This window comes from Pseudochaenichthys georgianus, chromosome 2 (assembly GCF_902827115.2).
Source record: "Pseudochaenichthys georgianus chromosome 2, fPseGeo1.2, whole genome shotgun sequence".
NCBI classification, from domain to species: Eukaryota; Metazoa; Chordata; class Actinopteri; order Perciformes; family Channichthyidae; genus Pseudochaenichthys; species Pseudochaenichthys georgianus.
This window is the reverse complement of record NC_047504.1, coordinates 4,425,569-4,452,073: the sequence shown is the minus strand read 5'-3', so window position 1 is coordinate 4,452,073 and position 26,505 is coordinate 4,425,569. Positions and strand designations below refer to the sequence as shown.

At 42.6% G+C, this 26,505-nt stretch overlaps 3 protein-coding genes across 5 annotated transcripts; all 3 read right to left on the bottom strand.

Annotated features, from left to right (window-relative positions):
• Positions 1–5,902: 5,902 nt before the first annotated feature.
• On the bottom strand, positions 5,903–6,640 carry LOC117456420 (ATP-binding cassette sub-family C member 4-like). Its single transcript, XM_034096309.2, has 2 exons — positions 6,299–6,640; positions 5,903–6,094 (listed from the first exon to the last, which is right to left on the bottom strand). The coding sequence occupies exons 1-2, from the start codon at positions 6,482–6,484 to the stop codon at positions 5,903–5,905; spliced, it is 378 nt and encodes a 125-aa protein (XP_033952200.1). The 5' UTR covers positions 6,485–6,640.
• A 2,259-nt stretch (positions 6,641–8,899) lies between these two features.
• jagn1b (jagunal homolog 1b) lies at positions 8,900–10,857 on the bottom strand. The gene is made up of 4 exons (XM_034096671.1): positions 10,727–10,857; positions 10,090–10,187; positions 9,854–9,926; positions 8,900–9,770 (listed from the first exon to the last, which is right to left on the bottom strand). The coding sequence occupies exons 2-4, from the start codon at positions 10,176–10,178 to the stop codon at positions 9,378–9,380; spliced, it is 555 nt and encodes a 184-aa protein (XP_033952562.1). The 5' UTR covers positions 10,179–10,187; positions 10,727–10,857; the 3' UTR covers positions 8,900–9,377.
• A 703-nt stretch (positions 10,858–11,560) lies between these two features.
• On the bottom strand, positions 11,561–26,092 carry LOC117456469 (collagen alpha-1(VIII) chain-like). Of its 3 annotated transcripts, none has more exons than XM_034096372.2 (4): positions 26,008–26,080; positions 16,349–16,522; positions 15,240–15,535; positions 11,561–14,649 (listed from the first exon to the last, which is right to left on the bottom strand). In XM_034096372.2, the coding sequence occupies exons 3-4, from the start codon at positions 15,529–15,531 to the stop codon at positions 12,713–12,715; spliced, it is 2,229 nt and encodes a 742-aa protein (XP_033952263.1). In that variant the 5' UTR covers positions 15,532–15,535; positions 16,349–16,522; positions 26,008–26,080; the 3' UTR covers positions 11,561–12,712. The 3 variants fall into 3 exon arrangements, with proteins under 3 accessions (XP_033952263.1, XP_033952271.1, XP_033952280.1); XM_034096380.2 differs by having other exon boundaries at positions 16,382–16,522; XM_034096389.2 differs by lacking the exon at positions 16,349–16,522 and having other exon boundaries at positions 26,008–26,092.
• Between the last annotated feature and the right edge of the window lie 413 nt (positions 26,093–26,505).

The following is a 26,505-nucleotide window of genomic DNA, read 5'->3' as shown; positions in this document are numbered from 1 at the left end:
CTTCTTCTCTTCTTCCTCCACTCGTGGTAAAGTATGGCATTTAAAAGCCTTAGTAAGCGCAAACCTTTAAATGTGTTCAGAAAGTCTTATAAGTAAAAACTTTAGAAATGCCATAATAGTTTACTACGCCATGCGTAATTTAATAGTGTCAGAAAAAGTCATAGTATAGTTTGCCTTAATAAAAGTCATAGGAAAGTCAAAGTATATAGTATAGCAAAAAATTCATAAGAATGATTAAAAGTCACAAGAATTTCATTACAATGTTTGCCAAAGAGAAGTTACAAAAAACAATTACATTTTTCATAAAAAGTTGTTTAAAAAGTCAGAGCAGAAAATCATTAAACTGCAAAAAGTCATAGAAAAGTTAATTAAATCCACAATAATTAGCTAATAATGTCCTTAAAATGTCTTTTGAAAATCATAAATAGTTTCTAAAGGTCATTAATAATGATGTATAAAAGAAATGTCATTCTTTTTTTTTTTTAAAGGTGATTATTACTCGTCATGATAAATATAACTTAAACCTTCCTTCTTTGTATGACCCAGTGGCTCGCCTGGTCGGGCAGGTGCACAGTGAGCCAGGAAGAATCCTAGATGCCAGGGTTCGAATCCCCCCTGCTGCTGCGGTGCTGCTTTTCAGGACTTTTTATGCTCTCCTACGCCACCTACCTCTCGTATCCTACCTCTCCTACTCTTCGCTACCTGCCTCTCTTATCCTACGCTACCTGCCTCGCCTACTCTTCGTGCCACTTTTATCCTACGCTACCTGCCTCTCCTATGCTATGCGACACTCCTACCCTATGCTTACTGCCTCACTTACTTTGCACTACCTGCCTCACTTAGTATGAACTACCTGCCTCATCTAGTGTGCACTACCTGCCTCACTTAGTATGACTAACTCAGCTACTCCGAGTCTCGAACCCCGTACATGCTAAGCAGCGGACCTGAACTCGACACGGGCGCCTTAATGCCGAGAACAGACCCAATCCGGCCACCAACACATGTACATGAAGACCTGTGCTCCGGGCGCATTTATCTTCTTCATTTTGAGTAAAGCACTTTAAAAATCACTATAGCTCACGAGGACTCGAACACACAACCTCAGGCTTTCTAACCCGTCTCCTATCCCTCTGAGCCAATTGACCAGTGACTGTTGCATCTCATTTGGTAAAGTCATTCTCTACTTTGGATGGTTAGACTGTGAAAAGTGTAAACTGTAAAATGCATTGACTTCATGAGGATCGAACCCCAGACTCCTGCTCACCTGAGCAGCGTTGTATCGCACTAAGCTGTTTCATTTGTGGAAGTCTCAGGTTGTTTGGTAGATTATGTAACAATGAAAATGTAAAAAAGGAAATAACAAGTCATTGTGCAGTGCATCCAATAAAACTATCCTTGTAAGTATGTCATACAGTTGTGCCACCAACATTTATAAATGAAAAACTCTTCTCTACGCTTTTTTCACACCATTTTGGATGTTTTACCTGAAAACCAGTGGAAACAAAGAAGATTGAACCCACAGCCTCCAGTCTTCAAGGCAGTGCTTTATCCCAGTCAGCCATTTGCCCTGGCCCATATGTGCTGCGTTTGGTAATCTAATTCCACACTTCGGGTCGTGGACTCCAGAAGACCCCTGCACCTCATGGGGATCGAACCTTAAACCTCAGCTCACCTGAGCCGCGTAGCATCACTCTGAGCTATCAGATCGGAGACAGTCTTTGTCCAACTGTCCAAGACTTTGTTTCAAAAAGGAGATGTAAAAAAAGTAATTGCGTAGTTTGTCATAAAGCTGTGCCTAGAACAGTTACCATGGACACAAGTAAATGTAAAAGTCTGCTCTTCTTTAATCTGGATGTTTAATATCACTGCTCCCTCTAAGAATCAAACTCACAACCTCTGGTCTTCTGATCCTTCTCATATCGCTCTGAGCTAAAGGACCTGAGCACTCTGTCACCTTTCTGAGAGGCTGTCTCTTGGTAGGGGTTGTGAAACAAAGTCAATGTGAAGAAAGTCATAGTATAGTATGTAACGGAATTGCACCACCACCAGATGTTAGTGTGAAACTGTTCTCTTTGCTTCTATGAATTCATTACATCGGGTGCTTGACCTTAAAAGTCCCTGCCAACGATAAGCATGGAACCCTCAACCTCCTGTCTCCAAGGCAGTGTGTTGTCCCTGTGAGCCATCTGACCTGGGTTGACTCCGTGTCGCTTGGTAACCTGATTCTACACTTTGGACTTCAAGAAACATTTGTACTGGGTGGGTGTTGTGTTTGCACTTCATGAGGATCGAACCGAAGACTGCAATTCTTCAGAACATCACTCGATGAGATGTGAGACATGTCTCTGGTGGAGTTTGTGTCACAACCTCTGCATGTTGGACTTTCAAAACCACACAACATCAGCTCTACTGAGCTCAGCTCTATTGAGCATCCTCATAAGTCCATGAGCTATGAAATCTCATAGAAACAATATAATAGCCTTTCAAAGTAAATGTCTTTGTGGTCGACCCAAGCAGGAACCAGACACTCAGCCTCAGCTCCACAGACCACACATCTCCGCTCTGAGCTATGTGACTGAACACACTCCACAGTCACAGGGACACGTCTGTTCTTCTTCTGTGGGAAATTGGATCTAACGCTAAATTGATAAACATATTGCTCACTGTGGGAGTTGAACTCACAACCTCATGCTTTGTGAGGGCTTCTTCATCACACTGAGCTAATCCATCTGACAGGCAGTGCTACATAAATACAGCTAGTGTGCAATAAGAGCAACTCGTGAAATAAGGCTTTCATTTAGGAGTTGAGCCAAAAAAGTCACATTACCTTAATAAGAAGTGAACTCATAAAGCTTACAAGGAGCAAGTTTGCATTCAAATGTTCTTAGTAGGCTTATCTTAGTACGCTGGAGAGTGACACATAATGTAATACAAACAATCACCTCTTAAACTTTATTGCACGTCATTTTATTTCCCAATGCAGGTTTTTAGGGCTCGTTAACACAGAGTATGAACACAGACATGAGGCACAGAGAATACAAGAAAGCAGCAGTTTTGTGGCCTATTTCAACACAGTTTCTGAGCAGCATAAAATACAAAGCTTGTAAAACTTCCTTGAGGGATCATATTGACATAATAATATTAATTATAATAATAATGGCAAAAAGTTGCATGTGATCAATGCAAATCAATACAGGCGTGCGTGAACACATGCATAGTAGGCAACAAAGTGAAACAACGCTCACACTTAAGAAGTGCTGCTGCACATCTTTGCAGGACACATGCCATCTAAATGCAAGGAGCCTTTGAGGTGTGGTTAAAAAATAGTTTATGCAATTAATAACCAAATATTTAAAGAGCAGAGACTCAATGCAGACAGCGAAGCTTGCATTTAGACAAAAAGCAGAGCCAACATCAGCAGATCCTTCACAATAAAAGCACAGTTCTTCAGATGTTAGTTCAAACTGTAACTAGTGGATGATTACATGACCTTAACCTACCAGTTCTTGTGTAAATCTAACATTTGTTAAAGGTAATATACTGTAACATTAAGTGTGAATCAAAACTAAATCATGGTCATGTAGGTATGTAGCGGGCCCTCGGGCTGGAGAAGCTGTCCTTTTTATGCTGTAGGTGTTGGTTTGTAGTCCTTGGCTCACTTCTCAAATCCTTGGCACACTTCTCAAATCCTTGGCTCACTTCTCAAATCCTTGGCTCACTTCTCAAATCCTTGGCACACTTCTCAAATCCTTGGCTCACTCCTCAAATCTCTTCAATTCAACAAGAATGCCTTTCATGTTTTTACCAGCGAAGGATTTCTCCCAGACGTACACCTCGATGATCCTGATCCCAGACCCCACCGCGGATCCTGTCGTCAGTGAGGACGGAAGAAAAAGGAAATGTAAGTTTGATGAATACTGCAGAAATTGTTTATTAAAAAACAATGGACAAAACTTTTAAAAGGAGCTTCTATGTGAAAGCAAAATTGGATCCTATTTTGAACATTACTGGTTACAAGGTTACACGGTTCTTCCACTTACTTACTTAAAGTAAAGTTATGTCACGTCTGATAATTGGGACTTCAGTGAGAAACCAGGTCATTTTATATTATTTATGACTTGACCATATGTATTGTTGGGGAAATATTTTCTAGGCCCATAACTTAGACCCAGTTGATCAGTTTGGACTGCCCTCACTGGAGCACAGTCCTGTAGCCTTGGGCTGCTGTGCTCTCAGTGTTGGGCCTCATTTACAGTCCTTACATTTCTACCTTCTGCCACGTTAAGAATAAATGCCACAATTACAAAATAACAATTCCAATAATCCTATCAACATATAGTGGACAAGGTATTCAAATAATACTGTCCAGATTTTGTTGAAAAAAAACAAAAAAAGAAGAAAGATCAAATACTGTGATAATATTGAACAAATATCTAAATTGTAACAAACAGGTATCAACTGCTGTAAATATATTGTTGACATTGCAGGGAAATAATACGATTTTGAAAGTGTAGAAATACTGTTAAGAAAACTGAAAAATCACTATAAAACTAACAATATATCGCTGGATAAAGTTCCTTAGTCAAATGGTTGGATTTCATTCAGCATTAAACTGTGATGGAACACTTTGTATATATTCAAAAGTGTCTCCTCTGACATTAGAATCCAAACCCCCAAAGCGCATCATCGCCATAACTCTGCAGCCATGACAACAGCATCAATAACCAGATCTCTGAGGCTTCCTCTCAACACAGCCCACCTTCCACCGCTCGGATATACTAACAAGTAAGACCATGAGGAGGCAACGGGGAAACCATCCGGCCACATATGGGGGGTGAGGTCCTTCATTTAGAAGCTTTTAGTTAAAGAGAGATATTGCTATAGGGCTTTCATAAGGAAATGTAGGCCTGGTGCACCCACTATTGTTGTCCCCAGGGCCAACGGTGCATCAACAAATAATGTCCCACTGTCAAACGCATATTGCAACAACCTGGTAGCCTAAATGCCATGCTTAGTTTCCAGCTTTGGCAAATGTCCCAGTGTCTTTAAAACATATATATAATTGCACTTATATTAGGGCTTTTATGCTGCTTACAAAAGTATATTAGCTTATAAAGCCACACAGGGATATACATTATCTTTGTGAAAAGGTCAGGGACCACATCTTCAAGAGAAGTAACATGTTCAACAACCTTTGAAGGCTACTTGTGACAGTTGTAGTTAGTTTTATATATTTATCTTCCATTTTATTTTTCTTATGTATTTAAACCTTTTTATACTGTCTTTTGTTTGTGTCAACGCAATGTTTTTGTTGCCTTGTTGTCCAGGAAGAAGCCCATGACCGAATATCAGGAGATGTTCCTCCCCCCAATCTCCCACAAGTGTTTTGTCACCAACTCCAAACAAAAAGGGCCCTACCACCCGCTGAAGGGGACCAGCGCTGAGACGACCTCTTTAAGGTGAGGGTTAAAGTCCTCTGGCTGTGGGAACCCTGAGTTCATCGCTCACAGAGCTTAGGGAGAACTTGGGAGGATTAAGTGTTATTTCTTTATCTGTATAAGACGGACACAATAAAAAAAGCTAAATCTTGCATCGTTAATGTGTTTCAGAAAAGTCCATGTGACCCACAAGGTGGTCCCACTGCCACCAATGGCCCGGCCGCCGCGCTCCCCCCCTAAAGACCACCGCAGACACATTGTGTTCAATTTGGGTTAGAAAAAGTACACAATAATAAACGTGTTCCTTTCTCTTAACGAGTTGTGCTGTTTAATTTCCTAAATTGGGATCAATAAAGTATATTTAAAGTATATTTAAACTTTAAAGTGCAAATAAAACACAAGCCCTTACATTTGTGTGGATCCAGGGCAAATTGATTCTGAAGGCAATGTCGGACAAACTAAATCTAAACATCTGAATCTGTTGGCCGGCAATGTTGTAGCACCTTGACCTTTGCAGGAAACGAGAGCAGCCCTTCTGCTCTCTGAAAGATTTCACTTTCACTTACGTCATCAAACTTGTTGACGTCGTTGGAAAGGAGGTTGACGATCTGGCCCGTGGTGGTCTTTCCCATGGCTGAACTGCTGAGACACAGAGCCTAGGAAGAAGAGAGGAAGGGCCATTAGTGCTGAGCGTCCATCACAAACACTTTCCAAGATGTCACATTGGAGGGAAAGAGGTATAGAGGTATAAGAGATACGACCTGTAGTCTTAGGGCTTCACATTCAAAGGTCATCCCTTCAGTGCCATGACATGCAGGCCAAGCAGCATCAATGATAATGGGAACTGCCCTCCTACTGACCTTGTTGTAGATCATGTGACACATGGCCACTCTGATCTTCATGCCTGTCCTCTGGACGTGGTAGAAGTAGAGGTGATGGAGCAGGGCGAGTCCGATGGAGCAGACGGAGAGGCCGGCCGCGTAGCCCAGAGTCTCGTACAGAGCCACCATGTCTTCTGGGTCGTAGTTCTCAAAGTAAATAATCATCTTCCCCAAGAACACCGGCTGGACCACCTTGATGACTTCCTGATAGGCAGGCAGGGAGATGGAGAAGGGTGGGCTTCACAACACACTAGTACAGTTTGACTATGGTATTTACCAAGGTCTCATCGGTAAGAGGTCATGTGCAGATAAAAGACAAAACAAATGTGTTCAACAGTATCCTAAGTTTTGCATTTTATCATTCAACTTATTTACAGTTCTAAAAGATTCCCAGCTCACCTGGCTCCACTTGATGATGCATTTGCTGAGCGGCCGCAGCTCTATCAAATATTTGTAAAAAATAAAGCATTTCCATTTTTGCAACTCTTAATGAAGTCATGTCGTTGCTTTTAAGATTAAGATCACATTTGACAATGGTCTTGTATAGTAAATCAAAATATGTTGAACGAATATCTGAAAAAACTGCATTGAAGTAAAAAATACATAGTTTGTCAAAAAGATTGATTTTTTTAACATTTAATCGCAAAAACTGTTTTACATATCAGAACAAACAAGATAGTTTAGTATGTCACAAAACTCATAAAAACGTCATAGTATAAAATACAATAAATCTGAACAAAATCTAATACCATATTTGAAGAAAAAAAAAAAATATATATATACAGTATATTTATAAAAAAACATTCTATGTACAAAATAAAGTAATGTCAAAACTGTGAGAGGAACAAATGATGTCGCATGTAAAAGAAAACATACTATAGTAGTCCAAAAAATGTAAACAACTATGTCAGAAATGTCATATTATATTATGAGGAGGCTAATGTGGAGCTGCCGTCTTCAGTCAGCTGTAATCTTTAAGGTTAGATGTTTTACTGCAATCAAAGGGAAACACAAGAGCTGAACGTTATTTAATGTAAGATTCCGTTTCTGTTTCTTAAACTCATAAAAGTCCAGAGGAAGCTGTGAAGCTGCTGATGAGGAACTGCCGGGTCAGCTGGTGCCTGAAGGTCCCATAGAGGAAAGGTACAGGGACTTCATTAATGAATGCCCGACTGCACTTTGAACAGTCGGGGCAATAAGTGCGGCAGAAAGGGAAACTTTGTCCTGCATGTCACGACATGATCATTGCTTTTAGAAGACATCCCCATGGAGTCTTATCAGGAATCAGAAAGTAGAATTTGTGCAATCGTACAAATATCTCGGGACCATTATTGACTCAAAATGTAGCTCTGATGCAAGCTGTGTGCAAAAAGGGGCACCATCGTTTGTACTGTCTTAGGAAACTGTCCTATTTTAACATTGACAAAAATGTTAAACTGACTCGATCATATTTTATCGAGTCAATTCTGTCTTTTTCCTTAATGTCATGGTTTGGTAAGCTGACTTTAAAGAGCAGAAACTCTCTGAGTCAGATCGTAAAGCGGTCCAGCAGACTGATTGGTGAGCCACAGCTAAACCTGGAGAACCTGTCCCTCAGGCAGTTACAGCGCCGGTGATCCAGCTCCATATTAGACGATTGAAGCTTCTTCCTTCGGGCCGGAGGTTACTTGTCCCAAGGAGTAGAACAAAGCAAACAACGTTTTAGCCCAGCAGCTATTGCACACATGTATACATCATAGGAGTGTCACACAGATTCCTATTAATTTAATTTTGAATGTCCATTTTGTACTAGTGTTTTCCTTCTTAAAATGTTTTTGAAATATTTGGAGATTTGAACTAGTCCACTCCTTTTATTAGAGATGTGTCTGTTTGTTTTTAGTGTCAGGATGGATCTCTTGTCTTTTTCTCTGCAAACTAAATCGACCTACCTAATAAATAACCTGAACCTGAAGTGCTCCAGCGACGCTCAGACAGTTCAATCTTTCAGAATATTTGGTGTTTTTTCTCAAACAAGGTACATGCATTTTCTCAGTTTTTACAAAAAGCATTTGTGTAATTTCATTTAATGCCCTTCTTTACCACTTATAGATTGTAAATTGTAATAATATTTTGAAGTTGTCTTTTTGGTGTGATAATACAGTAAAAATAATGTAGATACAATGTTTTTATTTATTGTGAAATAGTCTGATATTTTTCAACTTTCTTAAATTTGATGTTCTTCTGAAAATGTTTGATACCATCAGATGAAGGTTGCAATATAAATCAATGTACTGAATTTAAACGCTGGGTATCAAAGATTTCTCTCATCTGATCTTAAGTTTATTTCCTAAAAAAACAGTTGATCTAAAATGATTGACACTTATAAATCGTCTTGAAAAAAACATGAGTACATTGACCTGTCTTGTTTTTACCACACACACACACACACACACACACACACACACACACACACACACACACACACACACACACACACACACGGAAAGAGTGAAGGCTGTGTTGCATAAACAAACAAGGCAAAGAGAATGTTTGCACCAGTGACAGAACCCCAAAAAAGCCTTAGTGAGCCCACAACCGATCTTACAATCATATTTGAATTTTTATTTGTTTCCAAAACATTACCTTACATGTCATCACAGTCTTCTTCCAGTTAGACCTGGTGTGTTACACTGTCGGTACCTGAAATAACGAGGTACAAACACAAGGCGTTTACAGTTCAGTGGAGGATTAGGGGCGGAGCCAGGAGAGACATTTCCACCAGGAGAAAACGCTGCAGGGACTCTGAAGGTCAAAGTTGAAATGTTATGAATGAAGCTCTTAACTCTGCAATACAAGCACATAACACTATACCAACAGTAAGTGTAAAGAGATAGGCAGTCTAAAATCTAGAGGGGGGGGTCCCAGACTCCACCTGTTATCCTTTAATGTACTGAGTGATGGCAGCAGAAGTCCAGTATTTTTTTTGTATCAACAATGATGTCATCACTGTCAAATATAAATATAGAAAAAGAGGAATACTTTTGAGAGTCTCTTCTCTCAGTCTGTGCTTCGGGCAGACTCATTTATTCTTCTTCTTGTCCTGCGTGCTGGTGAACCACTGGTCCAGCAGCTTCTTGCTGTAGTAGATCTGCCAGACGTGCACCTGCACAGCGATGATGATCACCAGGTACATGACGGTCACGGCGGCGAAGCCGAAGATGAAGCGGTACGATTTGCCGTGCCGGTAGAGCTGGTGTGCCACGGGGAACATTTCCATGCTGCCGTAGATCAGAGGGGCGATGCAGAACAGCCCGCCGCTGATCATGGAGATCACCAAGTAGCTTATGTTGTTGCGGGGGAAAGCCGAGAAGCTGAAGACTGTGGGAATTATGCTCAGCAGGTAGGGGTACTCCCACTGGTATGGAGAGCAAACCACCTTGTGGGACACCAGGCTCAGCTGGCTCACAATCACCTGACAAGAGAACCACACATCAGACATCAGCTCGGGTGTTACAACTGTCAAAGAAAATCCTTTTTCAAAAGGATTTGTATTACCTGAGCTGCCATCAGGACCCAGATCAGGACGTGGACGATGTTGAGTTTACGGATTTCAGACTTCAGGGCCACGCTGTGAGGGGTACAGTTGCAAATACAAACTGAATTCATGCACGTTTTTAACAATATGTAGTGAATCTCTTAACAGTCACTTATAAATCAAAGTGCAGGTACAGTTGCATTTCACTAGTCAGGAGTTGGCATCCATCTAATATTTATTTTGTAAATGAACATACCTCATCTGGTAGTGTGAGGCGACCTTCTCCCGGTGCTGGAAGTCACTGCCATCCGTGCCCGAGGCTCGTGGGCCTGCTCGAGATGCCATAGTGGAAATCTGGGAGCAAAATGTAACACGTTTACTTCATTGTAACATAACCCATTTTAAAACAGCAGACAAAAAACGTTTCTTCCCCATTCTAATGCCGGTTGAACTTCACCAGGTCGTCTTGAACATGTCTAAATGATTGAGTATCTGCCATGTGATTGGCTGATTAGACATTAGTGCTAACGAGCAGTTGAACCTAGAGTGTACCTAATGAAGGGGCAGTGAGTGTACTTGCACTTCGCCAACGTTGCTAACATAGCATGGTACACGTATGCTTGGCTTGCAACGTCCTTTCAATTTAGAATTTAAGTCTAACACGACAAAAGCCTTATTTAACTTCCAGCTACATTATTACCATTGGCAGGTTACTTTAAATCAGTTGCGGCAGGTAGAAATGATGCACTCTATAGCTGTGCAAACAAGCTAACTGTTAGCAAGTCATACAGACGGGAGAGTTGGCTTGGTAGATTGAGATAAATGAGAGCTAAGACGCCAAACTGTCACGTAATGTAAGTCGAAACGTATTAGATGTTAATCATAGCACTTACTTTTTATCTGCTTCCGTCGTGAATAGAAACATAAATCATAAATATTCCGGTCAAAACAGGGAGACGTTTGAGCTGACTAGACCCGTGTACGCAGGAAGAAGCGAAGGCATCGTCGACATGACGTATGCAACTCTGATTGGCCAGACTCTTTCTCGCGTTATCTCGCAGGTTCTCGTTCATTCTCATACGTGGAAGTTCCAGCAGAGGGCACCAAAGTTCTTCGAATGCAGTTCTCCATAATTTCAGTCGAGGTTAGTTCAAGACTGACTATCCTCTTGTATTATATAAAAGAGATACTTTTGATCAATGTGACTCAGACTTTTTTAATGCTGTGGTACTTGTAATTACTTTTTGACAACACCATTACACTACATTTAAGAGAGAACATATTATAAACTATTATATTTATTTGACAGTTCTAGTCGTAAACAAATATATTACTATGGATTGATTTGTGTATACATTAGTGTAAACTGGCTCCACCTTTAAAAAGCTAAGCAATGCTTCTGCATAATGAGCAATCTTTACTTTTAGAGTACTTTTACCCAGCAAGTATTTTTCTTGCATGTAAACTGTTGAATATACTGTAGTATTCAGTTCTCAGAGGTCACAGACTTGGCTTGTGATGACACTAGATGGATTTTGTTACAAAGGTCATTTGTCCAAGATGTCTGACCCATATGTGGCAATACATAATTATTAGAGTAAAAACCCTTTGACATTCTGGTGATCTTGTTTGCTATTTTATTACAACTAAACTGTACCAAGTTATTTTTTAAAGAATAATATACATTTTATGTAGACAATAGCTAAAATGTGACGACATAAAAATAGTCAGGACAAATGTTTTTTTATTAGAACAATATCAATAAAAGCAACACAATTCACATATTTAAGGCAGTTTCCCATTTAATGCTGTTCACCATTGTCCAAAAGAAATTAAAATAGGTAAGAACAAATAAGAATTTCATTCCAAAAATGGCACATCCACAGTTTAAAGAAATACAGTACAAAATAAAAAAATAAACTGACACATGGTTTTATTGGGTATGACTATGAAAATATGTTTTTGAATGTTTGTGTTATGTTTTTGCCACAGAACATTTATGATCTGCATCTTCAAATTAATTCCATCATTTAATGTTAACACACACAAATTAATACAATCCCAAATAATCAGTAGTCAAACAAATAAATTACAGAGAGTACTGACAAAGTGACAACAACCTTTTAAAGAATGGATGTCAAACAAAAAACTAAAACAAATCATGACATCGATTTGTCAAAAGCAAATATTCCAGGATAGTTCAAAACCTTGGACAAAATGAGAAGTAAAAAATGACCATGTAGTTATTCTTATTTTAATGTCAAATTAATATGTTTACATTTCTGAAAATAATGGAAAAAGACTTTCAATAACTTAATAACCGTATGATTACCCAGCGTTCGGTACTGATAGCTGTAAGTGAAGTCATTGTACATCAAAACCGATATGTTCTTATGTGCCCAGTATACAGCGAAAAATGAGGGAAAAGTGAATACGACTTAAAGCCTTATTGCTTCAGGAATTACCAGGCCCTGACATGAACACTGATATATTGTGTGTAGATGGATATAAGAATACATGCACAATGTAAACATACGATAACTATGAGAATTGAGATATTTTGAGGTACATTCTTTTACCGCTGCTCTCCAACACCTCTTAGATATATTAGACAAGGACCAGATATATTCATACAATGGAAATACTCTGGTCATCGTTCAATAACTGCATCACTTTTATGGACTCCATTGGTGCATGCGATGTAGGAAATGCAAAGAAATATCCAATGGAGTATGCTGTTACTTTATCTCAAAAGTGTATTCTGCCAAACCTGATTGTAAACCTTTTACCAAGACCTACATTGTACCTTTAAGACTATAGTAGTTTGAACACAAACATGGTACAAAATAGCATGAATGTGTCATTCTTGTTGCCATTTTTTACATGGGGTACAATAAGAATCCGGAAAACGAAGAGTGGACATATTGACCGGCGTAAAGTCCTGAGGCCTGGTCGGACGGCAGCTGTATATGCACGGTGTCTCCTTGTCGTAACGGGAGTACTGCGCTCCCCGATGCCTGATCCAGCAAGCCCTTTGAGTATTCGTCGTATGTGTACATCACTGGCTCATTGTTCTTCGTCAGTGCTACCCACACGTTACCCCCTTTGCAGTGGACGTGGTAAGCAAAATAGTAGACCCCTGGTACGCTGCAGGTAAAAACACCATTTTGGGGGTTGTAGTTCTGATTTCCATTGTGCAGGAGTTTGTCAAAGATGACGGGAGATCCTACAGACGGGAACGGAGTAGTGAGCTTTGCTGTGAACGCAGGCATCTCGACGCCATTTCCCCCTATGTCGCCTCCATTTTTCTTCCAACCTTGTTTTGTGCCAGGGTATGGGCCGGTCACGGGGAGGACCTGTCCGATGTCAGGGGATCCAGCGGGCAGTCCCGGAGGACCGGGGAGTCCGGGTTGTCCAGGTTGTCCTGTAAGTCCAGTAGGGCCACTTGGCCCAGTGTTACCTTGAGGACCAATATTACCAGAGGGTCCTAGTTTTCCTTCACCAGGATAGCCAGATTTACCGGGTAGGCCCGTTTCACCTTTTGACCCTGACATCCCAGGAGGTCCGAGTGGTCCCCCTGGTCCTGTAAGCCCTGGGATACCTTGTTGTCCCTGGTAGCCTTTCCCTCCAGTTTGTCCCGCCTCTCCCCTCGGTCCAGTTAACCCCGAGGCACCAGGGGTACCAAGTGAACCCCTCATACCCGCTTCTCCTTTAGGGCCGATGGGTCCTTGAAACCCTCTCGGCCCCGGTTGTCCTTCCCCGCCTGAGAAACCCGGCTTTCCTGGAAGACCTTGGGGGCCTATGTCACCCTTCAATCCTGGATTTCCTTTTTGTCCCGCAAATCCATCCTCTCCCTTTTGCCCCGGGAATCCGAGACTACCAGGAACCCCTATTGGTCCCGGTGGCCCGGGCATTCCGCTAGGACCATTAGGACCGATGACCCCTGGAAGACCTCCGTGACCTTTGTCTCCTTTTAGGCCCGGAGGTCCAGTAAGACCACCATGTCCAATGTGACCCTTGGGTCCTGGAAACCCTGGTTTACCATAACCTGGCATGCCTGGACCTCCTGGTAAACCGTGAGGGCCCGATTCCCCTTTCCCTCCAGGGGGCCCTGGTTGCCCTCTGAAACCATCATTTCCTGGTTTTCCAATTCCTGTCAAGCCTGGTGGTCCCGGTTGGCCTCTTTCACCAGTAGGCCCCGCCAGTCCTGACTCTCCAGAAGTACCAGTTTTTCCTGGTATTCCTGGTTGTCCAGGGACACCATTCATGCCAGGTTTTCCAAACCCGGGGCCGCCCGTATTGCCAGGTTGACCTGGTGGTCCGCTAGGTCCTTTCAAACCTGGCAAACCAGGTTGACCGTACCCTCTGTCACCCTTGGGACCTGAAGGGCCAGGAAACCCAGATGGACCTTTATGGCCAGGCTCCCCTAGACGACCAAGCTGGCCTGGCAGTCCCTGACCTCCTGGTTTCAAAATCCCTGGAAGTCCAGGGGGACCTGGGCGCCCAGGTGGCCCAGGAAGTCCAGTTGATCCTCCACCACCATTAGAACCAAGGTCACCTTTAGATCCTGGTAATCCAGGCCCTCCAGGTTTTCCTGGCAATCCTGGCATGCCAGGTTTACCGAGTCCTTGGTATCCTTGAGGACCAGGCGGCCCAGGCTTCCCTGGTAGCCCGGACAATGCCTGGCCTGGTAGCCCTTGTGGTCCTTGTGGTCCTGGCGGTCCTGGGGGGCCCTGAATCCCTTGTGGTCCCTCTCTGAGACCTTCAACAGGACGAGGTGGAGGAGGGCCTTTCGCCCCTCTGAAGAATGTTTGGCCTGTAAACAGAAAGGAACAATTGGTAGACAGAGGTGCATATTGATCAAATAAATCCACACTGATCAATAAAATACATCCATCACAACTAAAGTGGTGAAGTCATTTGATTAAATGTAGGATCACATATCAAGACAAATGAAGATTTGAACGTTGAAGAAAATGTCAAATGCTTGTGTAATGGTAATGATGTTTAATCCTATAAAGACAGACGTGTCTGCGCTAAGCACCGTAGGCACAAAGACGTGCGAAAAGGCACACACCAGCAGCACAGCTGACCTCCTGTACGATTAGCCTGTTTGTAACCAGTGGTTCAAATTCAGATGTGTATTTGTGTGTTTCCATGTTGTCCATGTCATTTCTGTACAGGTGCCCCCCTCAACTGGGGTCATTTCTTTCAGCCCTTAATTCATAATGGGTACAACAAAACCGAATGATGCGATTTAAATACACCTTTAAAGGCAAATATCCCTTTGGCGACATTTTTTAAAAAGGAAACCTGTCCATTACTCAATCAAAAGTGTCTTTATGATATGTCAGCTAAATATGAAGTGACTAGTAGCTATTTTCCACTAGCCTAAACAGACCTTACCTTTGCCTGCATTCAGCGGCCTCTCTATGCCCTTTTGCAACGGCAGTGGAGGAAGATCTTTTCCATACTGAGGCAGTAATGGCCCTTCATTGCCATAAGGCAGGTGTGGCATCTCGTTCCCCAAAAACTGCTGCTGAGGAGACCCGTCGTTATACTGTGGCAAGGGCGGGGGCTGGGGCCGCGGGGGGGGCTGCTTAGGTCCGTGATAAGCCCCTCCGTTGGCCAGGTGTAATAAGCACAGCTGGAACACCGTGATTGTTACACAGAAAGTGTGGAGAGGTACAGCTGCCATTTTTCTGCAGTGGGGAAGAAAGTAAAAGTAATCAATTGCAACACAGTGAATACGGTTTTTATGCAGCTCTGAAATAATAGAACGGGAAAAAAGCATTTGTTCAGATTCTAATTTACGTCCAATAATGCAACAGGATAGTGTTTTCAGAAATGGTTGATGTCTCCTTTTATATGGGTAGGGATTCTTTTGTCTTCCCACTCACTGAAGTTACATTTATTCTCTAGGCAGAAAGAGATGGAAGAAGCGCCGCATCTGCAATACCTGGATATATACACTTAAGAGCTGCCTCCATGTAAGCCCCCCACCAGCAGGCGGCGCTCTCCATCACACAGCTGAGTCAGAAATAATGAAACCCTCCTTTCCTCCTGCTCGCCCCTTGCTTACACATCTATTCTCAGAGTCTCACATCCTTGAGGTGAATTACACAAAGCGCTTGCTGCTAAAACATATATCGTAATTAAGGGGCCCCACGGGGGAGGTGGTCAGCACTGAACATAATCCTTAATCCTTTAAACATGTCTGTGCTAAAGAGATTGGAAAAGTGCTGCCAAGAGCGCAGTGTGAACATAAACAGGGATGCTTGGATGTATGTTTTCCTGCGCTGCGCTGTTTGTGTGCCCTGAAACAAACGGTACCAAGAGATGAAGGTTTTTGGAAGTAAGACTCGCTCACATTCTTCCAGGCAATCGCTAAAAACGCAAACTATAGTGCCGGGCCTAAAGCGTTTAGTTCACCAGTGCAATAAGTGCGTAACATAGGTCCCATCAAAAAAGCTACTTTAAACCAAATCGTAGGAATCAGTTTGAGCTAATCGGACCTCTTATGGTTCAGTTGTGTCAAATTCTCCTACGTTCAGATATCCCCCAGCGTCCGGTTTCTCCTCTCCTTCTCCTCACTTTAGGTCGTTTTTCCCGTTCTTTTCCAGGGCGCGAGTAGGACGGCGGCCATGCACGGGGGGAGCAGCCAGGTGTTAGCTGCAGTCCTGCTGGCCCTGTGAAAATATGAATGTCAACTTCGATGGATGTCAGATGGTGACCTTTCGCAGAGGCCTGGGGTTTGTAGCACGAAGCTGCCATCTCCACCTGGTAGACATATCTGGGCCTCGGTACAGTAATGCTGAGACACACCTCGTTCCTTGAGGAATGTAGGGAGCGTTGGATCAAAAGAATGTAACTGAACTTTAAAAGTACAAATCTATATCTGTGTATCCTGTAAAGACACTAGGTAATAATAATACATAACATGTTCCGCTACAATGTTCAACTTTTAAGATGATAACTAGTCCATTTTAAATGTTTTGGCAGTGTGCCTCGTCACACCCATGCCACTAATGTCAGTGCGCTTTCAAAGTGAAAGAATGTATAGATCCAGCACCATGGACAGAGCCTGTCTACCTGTGAGACTCAACTGATCCGCTGGTCGTACATTTCATAACATCCCATAGAATCTGAATCCAAACCAGCAGAATCACATTGCAAACGTACTATACATTTAAAAGCTGTTGACGAGATGGTTTTAATGTCCGGAACATTGGGCAATCAAATGACAGGAACACGATTACATTGAAACAAATCTGGTAAACTGAGTGAAGCTAGTCGTTTAAGTGCTTCAAGGCCCAGACTAAGCAACATTTAGTAAGGCAGAAGTAGAGCAGAACATCTCTTTCAGATATAAAACCAGCACGGGATGGATCCAACCACAAGCATTCATCTTCTTAATTGAACATGATTTCAAACATGTGGATTTCAAGCTGATCATTTCTAGGGTCAGAATCCCTTATACTCCCACAAGGAAAAGGGAACATATGCTTGGCGAGGAAATGAGACGACCACCGTTAAAAAAAAACAAGGAGGACAGAGCTCTGCTTTGAAACACATGTTCCCTCTGACTTCCAAGGATACGTCAGGTCTTTATTAAGCAGACAAAACACACCGGATCCATTCACTGGAGATGCATGAGTAGCAGGGATCGTATTGGAAGTTGGATGCCGCTTCAGAGCGATTCATCAGCGGTGACCTTATGTCTAAGACACACACGGGTTAAGGACAATATAAGCGAATGGAAGGACACTTTGTCCACGTTTGACATGTGGTTCAAATTCATACATGCAATTGGCTGAATTACTTCTTGTAAGTTAAACACCTACTTTACTTATTACATCTGGTGTTATGCTGCCTTCTGTCTCCATAGCAACACGAAATGTACTCAACTGTACTGTATATCTCTGAAGAAAGAGACTTTGAATTCCATATCAGCAGTCCTCCAGACCAGTGGTTCCCAAACTTTTTGTGCCCAAGGCACACCAAAGGACAAGTAAAAATCTCAAGGCACACCTATTGTGCAAAATAGCCCTTATAACACGTGTTATCACTCATATCATGTAAAATATCTGTAAATGTGCATAATTATTTACCAAATAAAAAAATAAAAACTATATTACTCATGAAATATTTATTAACAAAATATTTCAGAAATTCATTTGAAACTTTATCAAATTAGGCTTCATCAAAGCAGCAACACACTCATTTAAACCAGACAGAGAACGCCAACTCCAGAGATGGGGTCATTACTACAAAAATGTAATATATTACATATTACTTTTTTAAAAAAAGTAATATATTACACTACTTCGTTACTATCTACATAAAGTAACTCACCGAGCACGTGCGAACTGCGCATGCGTGAGTGGCAATAACTTTCCTTAGTGTGTATTTGTCATTCAAACCAGGCAATAACCGGAAGACAGAGAAGAATAACAGACTCCGTGATATAAACAAAAAAACATGTGTTCTTTGCAGGTGTTTGTTGAGGTTTTACGTGGTGTTTACAGCAGTGGATAACAGCTTCTGGTCTGGACACAGTTTGCATCTCACCGTCACATTCCTGTCTATTCTTCGGACGAACTCAAAAATAATGGGCATACCCCCACCCCTCGAAAGTTATCGCTGACTCAGCCATGTTTATGCAGCACTGCATGTGGAGATGTGGACGCGCAAATCACGCAGATTACGTACATATAAACCTACAAAGTACTGATACCCTATAGTAAATTAAAAAATAATTATTTTTGTGTAGTTGTATATTGCAATAATAAGGTATGGTTGTCACAAAATCCCACGGCACACCCGGACTTGACTCACGGCACACCAGTGTGCCGCGGCACACCGTTTGGGAACCACTGCTCCAGACAGTGTACTGGGAATGATGTCTGTCTTTCAGCTTCACAGTCTGATGGTGGCTGCACATAGGGAAGGTCCTGGAGTAGGAACACTTAAGGGAACTGAGCCATTGCTTCCCCACAGAATTATGGTTGACTTATAAGGACACTACACGTTTGAAAACCCTGTTCAGCTGAAGTTTTGACCCAAATGAAGTATTCTCCGAAGTCCATCACCTGACTCCTTCAACCCTTGCCACAGGTAATTTCCACGGAGAACATTCTCCAGCACAACATGAGCTTTCAATTACAACAAGTGTGCGCACGATTTGTTGAGTTATTTTAAAGTGAAGGCCCTGTGGAGCTGTAATTCCTTTCAAGGCACAGCCAATGTTTCTTACAAAATAACTCCAACCAGAACTTCCCTTGCACATAGGGGAGTTTAGTCTAAGATAACATCTAGAGGACGTTGGGAAATGAGAGTGTATAATGACTTGAACTTTCAGATATTCAGACCAAAGCTTCAGATGAAAAGTGATTCCTCTCTGGTGCTTTGTAGCATTCAGAAGTATGACATTCACCGCAGGAAAGCACAAGTGTATTTGATCACTGTAATGGCCGCTGCATTCCTCTTAGGGGAGGTCTGAACTAAACACCAGGAATATACTTCTCGTAAGCGATGATAAAAACACGGGCACAGCTGGGAGGGAGGCTACCACACACCTGGTCTGTTCTCATCACTTGCCATAACCAGTGGAGCATTTCAACCACATCAGAAGTGTCACCCCAAAACCATGAGGTCTGTCCCTTTACCGCCATTGCTTTTCATGTTCTCTGAGTGAGTCGTTCCGGCGCAGAATTGTGAGGATGTCCAATACAGTTGCATTCATTGACTTGGTGACGCAAATCAGAAGCTATTTGATTTGTCACCTACAACAGAACCGAGACACAAACAGATCCAGGCCATGTTTTCCTGCAGTAAAAAACATGGCTGTGAAAACGGTCCATCGGGTCAGCTTCCCCAGACAACTTCTTTTCAGCTCCTGAACTTCTTCTCACAAGAACGTCTGTGTGTGGCCTCACCAACACTTATCCATTCTATGCCAACGTTAAACGAGATGATTGATTGCAGTCCAATCTGCCTAGTAGCACCTCAACAATCCACACATTGACACCTCGTATCAATGCAATGTCTTGGCCATATCCCCAGCAATGAAGGTAATTCAATTGAATTGCAAACAAAAGCACTTCAATGTACAGAAGCCTGGCCTTCATGAGACAACACTGCTGCTCACGGGATGACATACATATCAATCTGGCATCATTGGTTGCAAGATAACGCATTGCGATTCACCGGAGAGTTGTACCGCTGCATATTTTCCCGTTGTACAGCCCTTTGGCTTTGTGTTATTGATGCAGCATGTTACTGAAAGAACTCCATCCGGCTGTATATGTATTCAGATGGTTCCGCGATAAATATCTACACGACGTGACCTCCTCGAATCTCAAAAACAAAGACGGAGCAAGAATCCTTTCCTGCTTGTTTTCCTTCTTCCACTTTGGCAGACACCTCCTTAGCCCCTTCGCTTGATGACAATCCCATGCAACAAAGACTGCCCCCCCCCCCCCCCCACAGTGAAGCTCACTGCCAACACTTACAACCACAGCCGGCCCCGCTTGGTGATGAGCCACAAGTCTTTTATCACCTCCAGCTTGGCTTTGAAAAATAATCAAATTTCCATCTCTCCTCTGTGTTCCTCTGACCGGTTCCAGATGCGCGACTCTCGCTCTCGATAAACAAACGATGAGGAACAGAGGCATGTCATTGCTTACAGATACGGGTGCCAGTCTTAATTGCCTATGGTCACGTCTGTCTTTCTTTCACAATAACAGAAAGGCATACCACTATTGCACCTATACGAAGACGCACTATTCACATGGCAGACGAATTGTGTGTTATTCATGATCCGCAGTGGCCGTAACGCCCTGTATTCTTTCAGCGACTACAGCAGTTTGAAGTCATGTAATATACACTTTTCAGAGCAGTGCGAAAACGTGTACACACACACACACACACAAAGGAATGCAACGATCAGCTGACAGAAGCATTAGAAGCGCCAAGTCAACATCTGTGGATGCACCTGTATGTGTGTGTGACTATTTGCATGTGTGTGTGAGTTGTTGCTGTTGTTACATAACTTGTAATAGCGAAACACTGCTCTCACTGCATGTGGAGCATGCAGTGTACTTTATACATTTTCCATCCAGCAATAATAATAATGTTTTTAAACAGAGCTGGAATAGTTCTTGTTTCATGTAATATAATTCAAGATACATCTGAAATATGTGTCTTTTTTCCACAACTAGGAAAAACAAAGGTCTGATTTGTTTGTATCTTTAACAAGTCAAACTATCGAGTCCTCAATATGACCTGGTTTTTCAATCACTGCTGAGGAAGAATCAGGTTTTATACCAAACATCCAATCAAATTGTGGTATTCTGGGATATACACGCGCACAAACCAATCATAGGTCGAAACATTGAGAAATACAGCTTGATTATAAAATCACAAGTGGAAATAAAAGTCGGATCTTTTCCTTCCCAGATGTTTGTTAAATCAGATGTTTGTTTTCTTAGTCTCATTCTCTTGCTGCATTATTCTCACGGACCACAAGTCTGAGAACATTGTGGGCCTGAAGCTGTTTTTCTTTCCTGCTGCTCTTCCTGTCTCCAGCAGGTGATCCACCCCACCTCCGTCAGAGAGTACCCTTTCTGTCTCCACCACAAAGCTAATCTCGATGGGAAGGTAACATCTTGGTCCTTCTCCAATTTATGTATCTCTTCCACAGCATTCCTTCACACCTACTTGATCTCTTTGCAGGGCGAAGGCCGGAGTCGCCCTTCGGAGACGTCTACCGCCTCGTTCTCGATGAGGCTGACTTTTACAGCCACTGATGGTCCAAATAACCACGGAGGGAGAAAGTAGCATCCGGATGACTTTCAAATTGGCAACCGCAGTGTTTGCTTACTGCTTCTCGAACCTCTGACATACACGTACGTACAGCACATAATTGCACCTACGGCTCGCTCACACACACACACACACACACACACACACACACACACACACACACACACACACACACACACACACACACACACACACACACACACACACACACACACACACACACACACACACACACACACACACACACACACACACACACACACACACACACACACACACACACACACTATCCCTCTCCTACAGCTCTGGGAACCACAAGTCACCCAATGTCTGGCCCGCAATTTTCATTTCAGACAAAAAATTGGAGCGGGGGGGGGGGGGGGGGGGTGAATTATTTTCCGATTTGCTGTGAGTTCTGTCAAAACAGTATCTGGTGTCAGTGGACAGCACTTCATAGTAGGTCTTTACAGAAGTCGTGTGTGTGTTTAGAGAGGAAACACAATGACAAACAAGGATGGGGAGAGTGCATGTCTCCGTCTGAACATGTGCCCTGAAGAGAGTTTGTTTTCCCGGCCGTGTTCCACTATCGTGCACAACAGGAAGGAAGCGGGCCTTCCAGACGGTTCCAAACTGACTCCAAGTGTTCGCCTGAGCTTTGTGTGGTTTTGCCACTTTTTATTTCTTGCTCACTCTGATGTTTGCTCTGGCTCTCGAAGGGACACTCCACCAGGGAATGATTATTTTTATAGGCAATAACAACGTTTGGCCAATAATCAGATCCGATCGCTGATGCTATGCTCACACCACAGATTCCAGTGGGGAATTCTGCAGTTTGCAGCTGCATAAATATATTTGATATACCGTGTAAAACTGGCCACAACGTGCAGGAGACCACATGTTGTCTCCCGTCTTTAGTGTTGACCCTTTCCAATGAATCCCTTTCAAGTACTTCCACCTAACGTTTCCATTTTACACCATGGTGTACTTATACATACTACATTATATGGAAGCCCTGAAATGCAAGCGAGGAAAACAATTCAGGTGACGCAGAAGTGTTTTCTGCTGTAATATTTATAATAATAGTCGAACAGAACAAATTAAGGAATTTAGAAAGATCACCCTGACAATAAAACATGTTTCTGTTTGAAAATAATAAACAGTGAGAAAATAATTTACCGGTAGATCAGACCTAGAACAAGAATGAACTTTCCCTTTGCTTATGCCTTTAAGGGATTCCATACGTTAAAGTGGAAATATTGTAGATTTCACTCCAAAACAGTCATCTGAAAGTTTACTGGTGGCTTTTACGATTAAGAATAAAAAAGCAACATGTAAACATTTGTATAAATACAAAGTTAGCTAGAGAATTAATCTGATGTTTTTAACCTAGAGAACATTTGGTAGAATACGGAGCATTTACTTGCAGTCGAGTGTTCCTGTATGAAACATGAGTATTTATTCGGTGCAAATCAATCTGATTTGAAAGGCCAAAAAAGCTCCAACTCAAATTGACCACAATGATTGATGCTTTTGCAATTCAGGCAGAGACCTGGTGATGGTTATAGGTTTGCTTTAAGACAAGGTTTTAGAACCAGCAGTTTCACTCTGATGATGGTTTCCCCAGAGGAGTGTATCTCTGTAATGCACCGACTACTCCAGGGGCTTGTCGGTTGTCTGCATTGGCAAACGTTAGGATTTATCGACATGATATAATGGCCTGGGATAATGTAGTGCGTGCTGCAACAAGCATGCGTCTTCTGACTGGTGACAGTAATGGGATATGACGACAGTGCAGGGAAGCCTAATGCGTTTACAGTCCCACCGTGCTCAGGGCACCAATACGATCCTCCCTTTCCTACTGGCCAGATGTTTCGCACTGGAGTATTTACGAGGGATAATAAGAGCTACGACTCGGAGGTTAGGCAGGAGATACTTTACAGTCAATCTGCATGATTTAAGATATGTACTCCCGCAGCTAATAGGAGAGATTAATGGCTACAGAATCTTGGATATGAATAACAACGCCTTAGTGCCACAATTGCAGTTAGAATGTATATTTGGAGCAATTTTTCAGGCAGCAGTGGTAGTGTGTTTGGACACATGGCTTTAAGTCACACACACATTCCCTCTGAGCTACATAAACACTTCCTGTTCAGTAGGTGACAACTGTGAGGGAGTCTGAGAGAGAGAGAGAGGGAAAACAGGATGTCAGGAGACATTAACAGAGTGACAAATATTTAAAGTCACAGCCTGCTGGCCTGACAGAAGCTTCTGGATTACTCCCTGCACACACCGGGGACTCACACTGGCAGCTTCTGCTTCTGTAACCTTCACACTTTGCTCAAAGCACATTTTCACAAGTTCAACACACACACACACACACACACACACACACACACACACACACACACACACACACACACACACACACACACACACACACACACACACACACACACACACACACACACACACACACACACACACACACACACACACACACAAGTGGCCGTGTTTGTGAGTCAAATCCTTTCTGACGTAAAGAAATTCAGGTAATTGTATAAACATATAATACAATTGAATAAAAAAAAATCATATCATCATGATATCACAAAAACAAATGTACATTCATGTTCCAGATGTTATCATCCAGACGTTTATTTGCTCTATTTGTTCACTTTCGTAAATTGACAGATTCTCTCTCCACATACTTAGAGTGTATTCGAATGAATTCATTTCCCATGAAAGAGACAAAATACACGCATAGACATATATATAATATTTTGGCTACAATAATCGTGAAGTTAAGTCTGATTTTGTGACAGCCCTAAACCCAATGCCCTCAGACCCTTAACTTACTGTTTTTCTCAAGTTGGGGAATCTTTTTTTTCCTTCTTCTTTCTAGTATGGAAAAGCATGCAACCCCAAAATGCAAGCATGCATCCTGGCTGTTGATAGCACCGCGGGTAAGCCACCCACAACCTCTCTCAGGACAATCAGACATGCGCCAAATGTATTGCCCACAATCACAAAGCTCGACATTTTCTTCATTTAAGCTTCCGTGACTTCCTCCCGCCTGCAGAACGGTGTTTTGTGTGTTTCCACCGCACTGCTGCTGCCACATCCTGCTGATGCCAACAATCCTCTCGAGCACCCAGGATTACACTACGACTGTTTTACGGTAATCAAAAACCATCAGAAACTTAATTGAGCTACTTCTTTAACCTCAATTATGTGAGCCCACCACATTTTCCCCTGATTAAAAGTGTTTTTCTCTCAAAGAAAGGAAAATCGCTTTCAATGGCAATAAAGGGCTGGAAGTTAGAAACAGCTGCAAAAAAACGAACCTCTCAGTTCTATCAATTCAACCATTGTGGTGTCTTATATTTTATTAAGGCACTTATCACCCCACCAGGCATGTGAAGCTCATTAGCTGTTCCACTCGTGCAAAACAATCTGCTGTCATGCAAGTTGTATCGGCGATCAGAAAACATTCCCACCGTCCTCGCAGCGGAAACCAGGAACAGCTTCACCTTGTTAAACGCCGTCATAAATCCACATCCGGTGTGAAACAGGGTTCCCCAACTGTTTCCTGGCAGGTGAACACTCACATATTCTGTGATCATCGTCTTACCGCCGCATTGTCAACTTTTATAAATCTGATTGGTCTGTGGAAAATGTGTCTTTAGAAGCAGTCAAAAACCGGACTCAGGCTGAATACCAAAGGTTTAAAACACTTATGGTTTAGCTCAAAAGAAAGTTGGCTCAAAGATTTCTTAAACCCCGAACTTTCCAACTTGCATAGAATTCTCTGAACCATTTTCTAAATCTGACTTAAATCCTGTTTTCTTTTATTTATGTGCAATAGCCTCAAAGCAGAATAACCGTAGCATTTCGTCCATGCCTGAAAGAGGTGCAGCCTCACATCTCCAAAATGTCAAGAAATTCCATGAACTGCTGTTAAATCCTGTCAAGATGCTGCACCGTGCATTTATTTGAACAAGCTAAAGCCTGAGTTATTCTTCCCAGGTGTCTCTTTTGGATATTGTTTTCATTTGGAAAACTGTCAGACTTCTGGACGTCTTATGAAAACACACGTTGTCTCTCTACCTCCGAGATCTTCTTCCTCACGTGCCATCCCAAAAGCTACTCTATTGTTTCAGGAATTCAAAAAGGGCGTGATTTTGTCATATTTTCCCAGGAGAAAAAGGCAAACTGATCCAGTCGAGGCAGTGCAATCAGATAACCATGCAAGACAAGCACAAAGCACCTAATGCATGTGCACCAAAAGGCCTATAAGCACAGCAGCATGCCAACCACAACATGTCCGCGGTGCCGCATCACTTACCTCTGTGTGCTGCTGCTGCTGCTGCTGCTGCAGGGGGAAAGTATCACAGAGCTTTGAGCAGTTTGGGACAGACGCTGAACAGCAGCTCTGCTCAGGGGTTTGGCTTTTATCTGCAGGTGGGTGGAGCTGCACGAGAGGAGAGGAGACGCATGAGAAGGAGGGAGAAGCAGGGGAGAGGATGTGTGTGAGGGGGGGGAACACTACTGGAACAGCATGTTTGCAGTGTTAGAAGTTATTAGAGACACAACGAGCGACGGGAGGAAGACTGCTTTCTTTTCATGCACACAGATCGAGGGCCAACGCTGACAACACTCCCCATTCACTGTTTTCTCAACATTCACCGGAGAGATCAACAATCAGATCAAATACTGACCTCATACCTGTCTGCAAGCACACTTCCTGTTCATGTGGTTATTAACCTGCGACTCAGATCTCAAGGCCAAGTTGCCAGGGCAACGTGATGAGCACAGAGAACCTTGGCCGCCGCTCAAATAACTG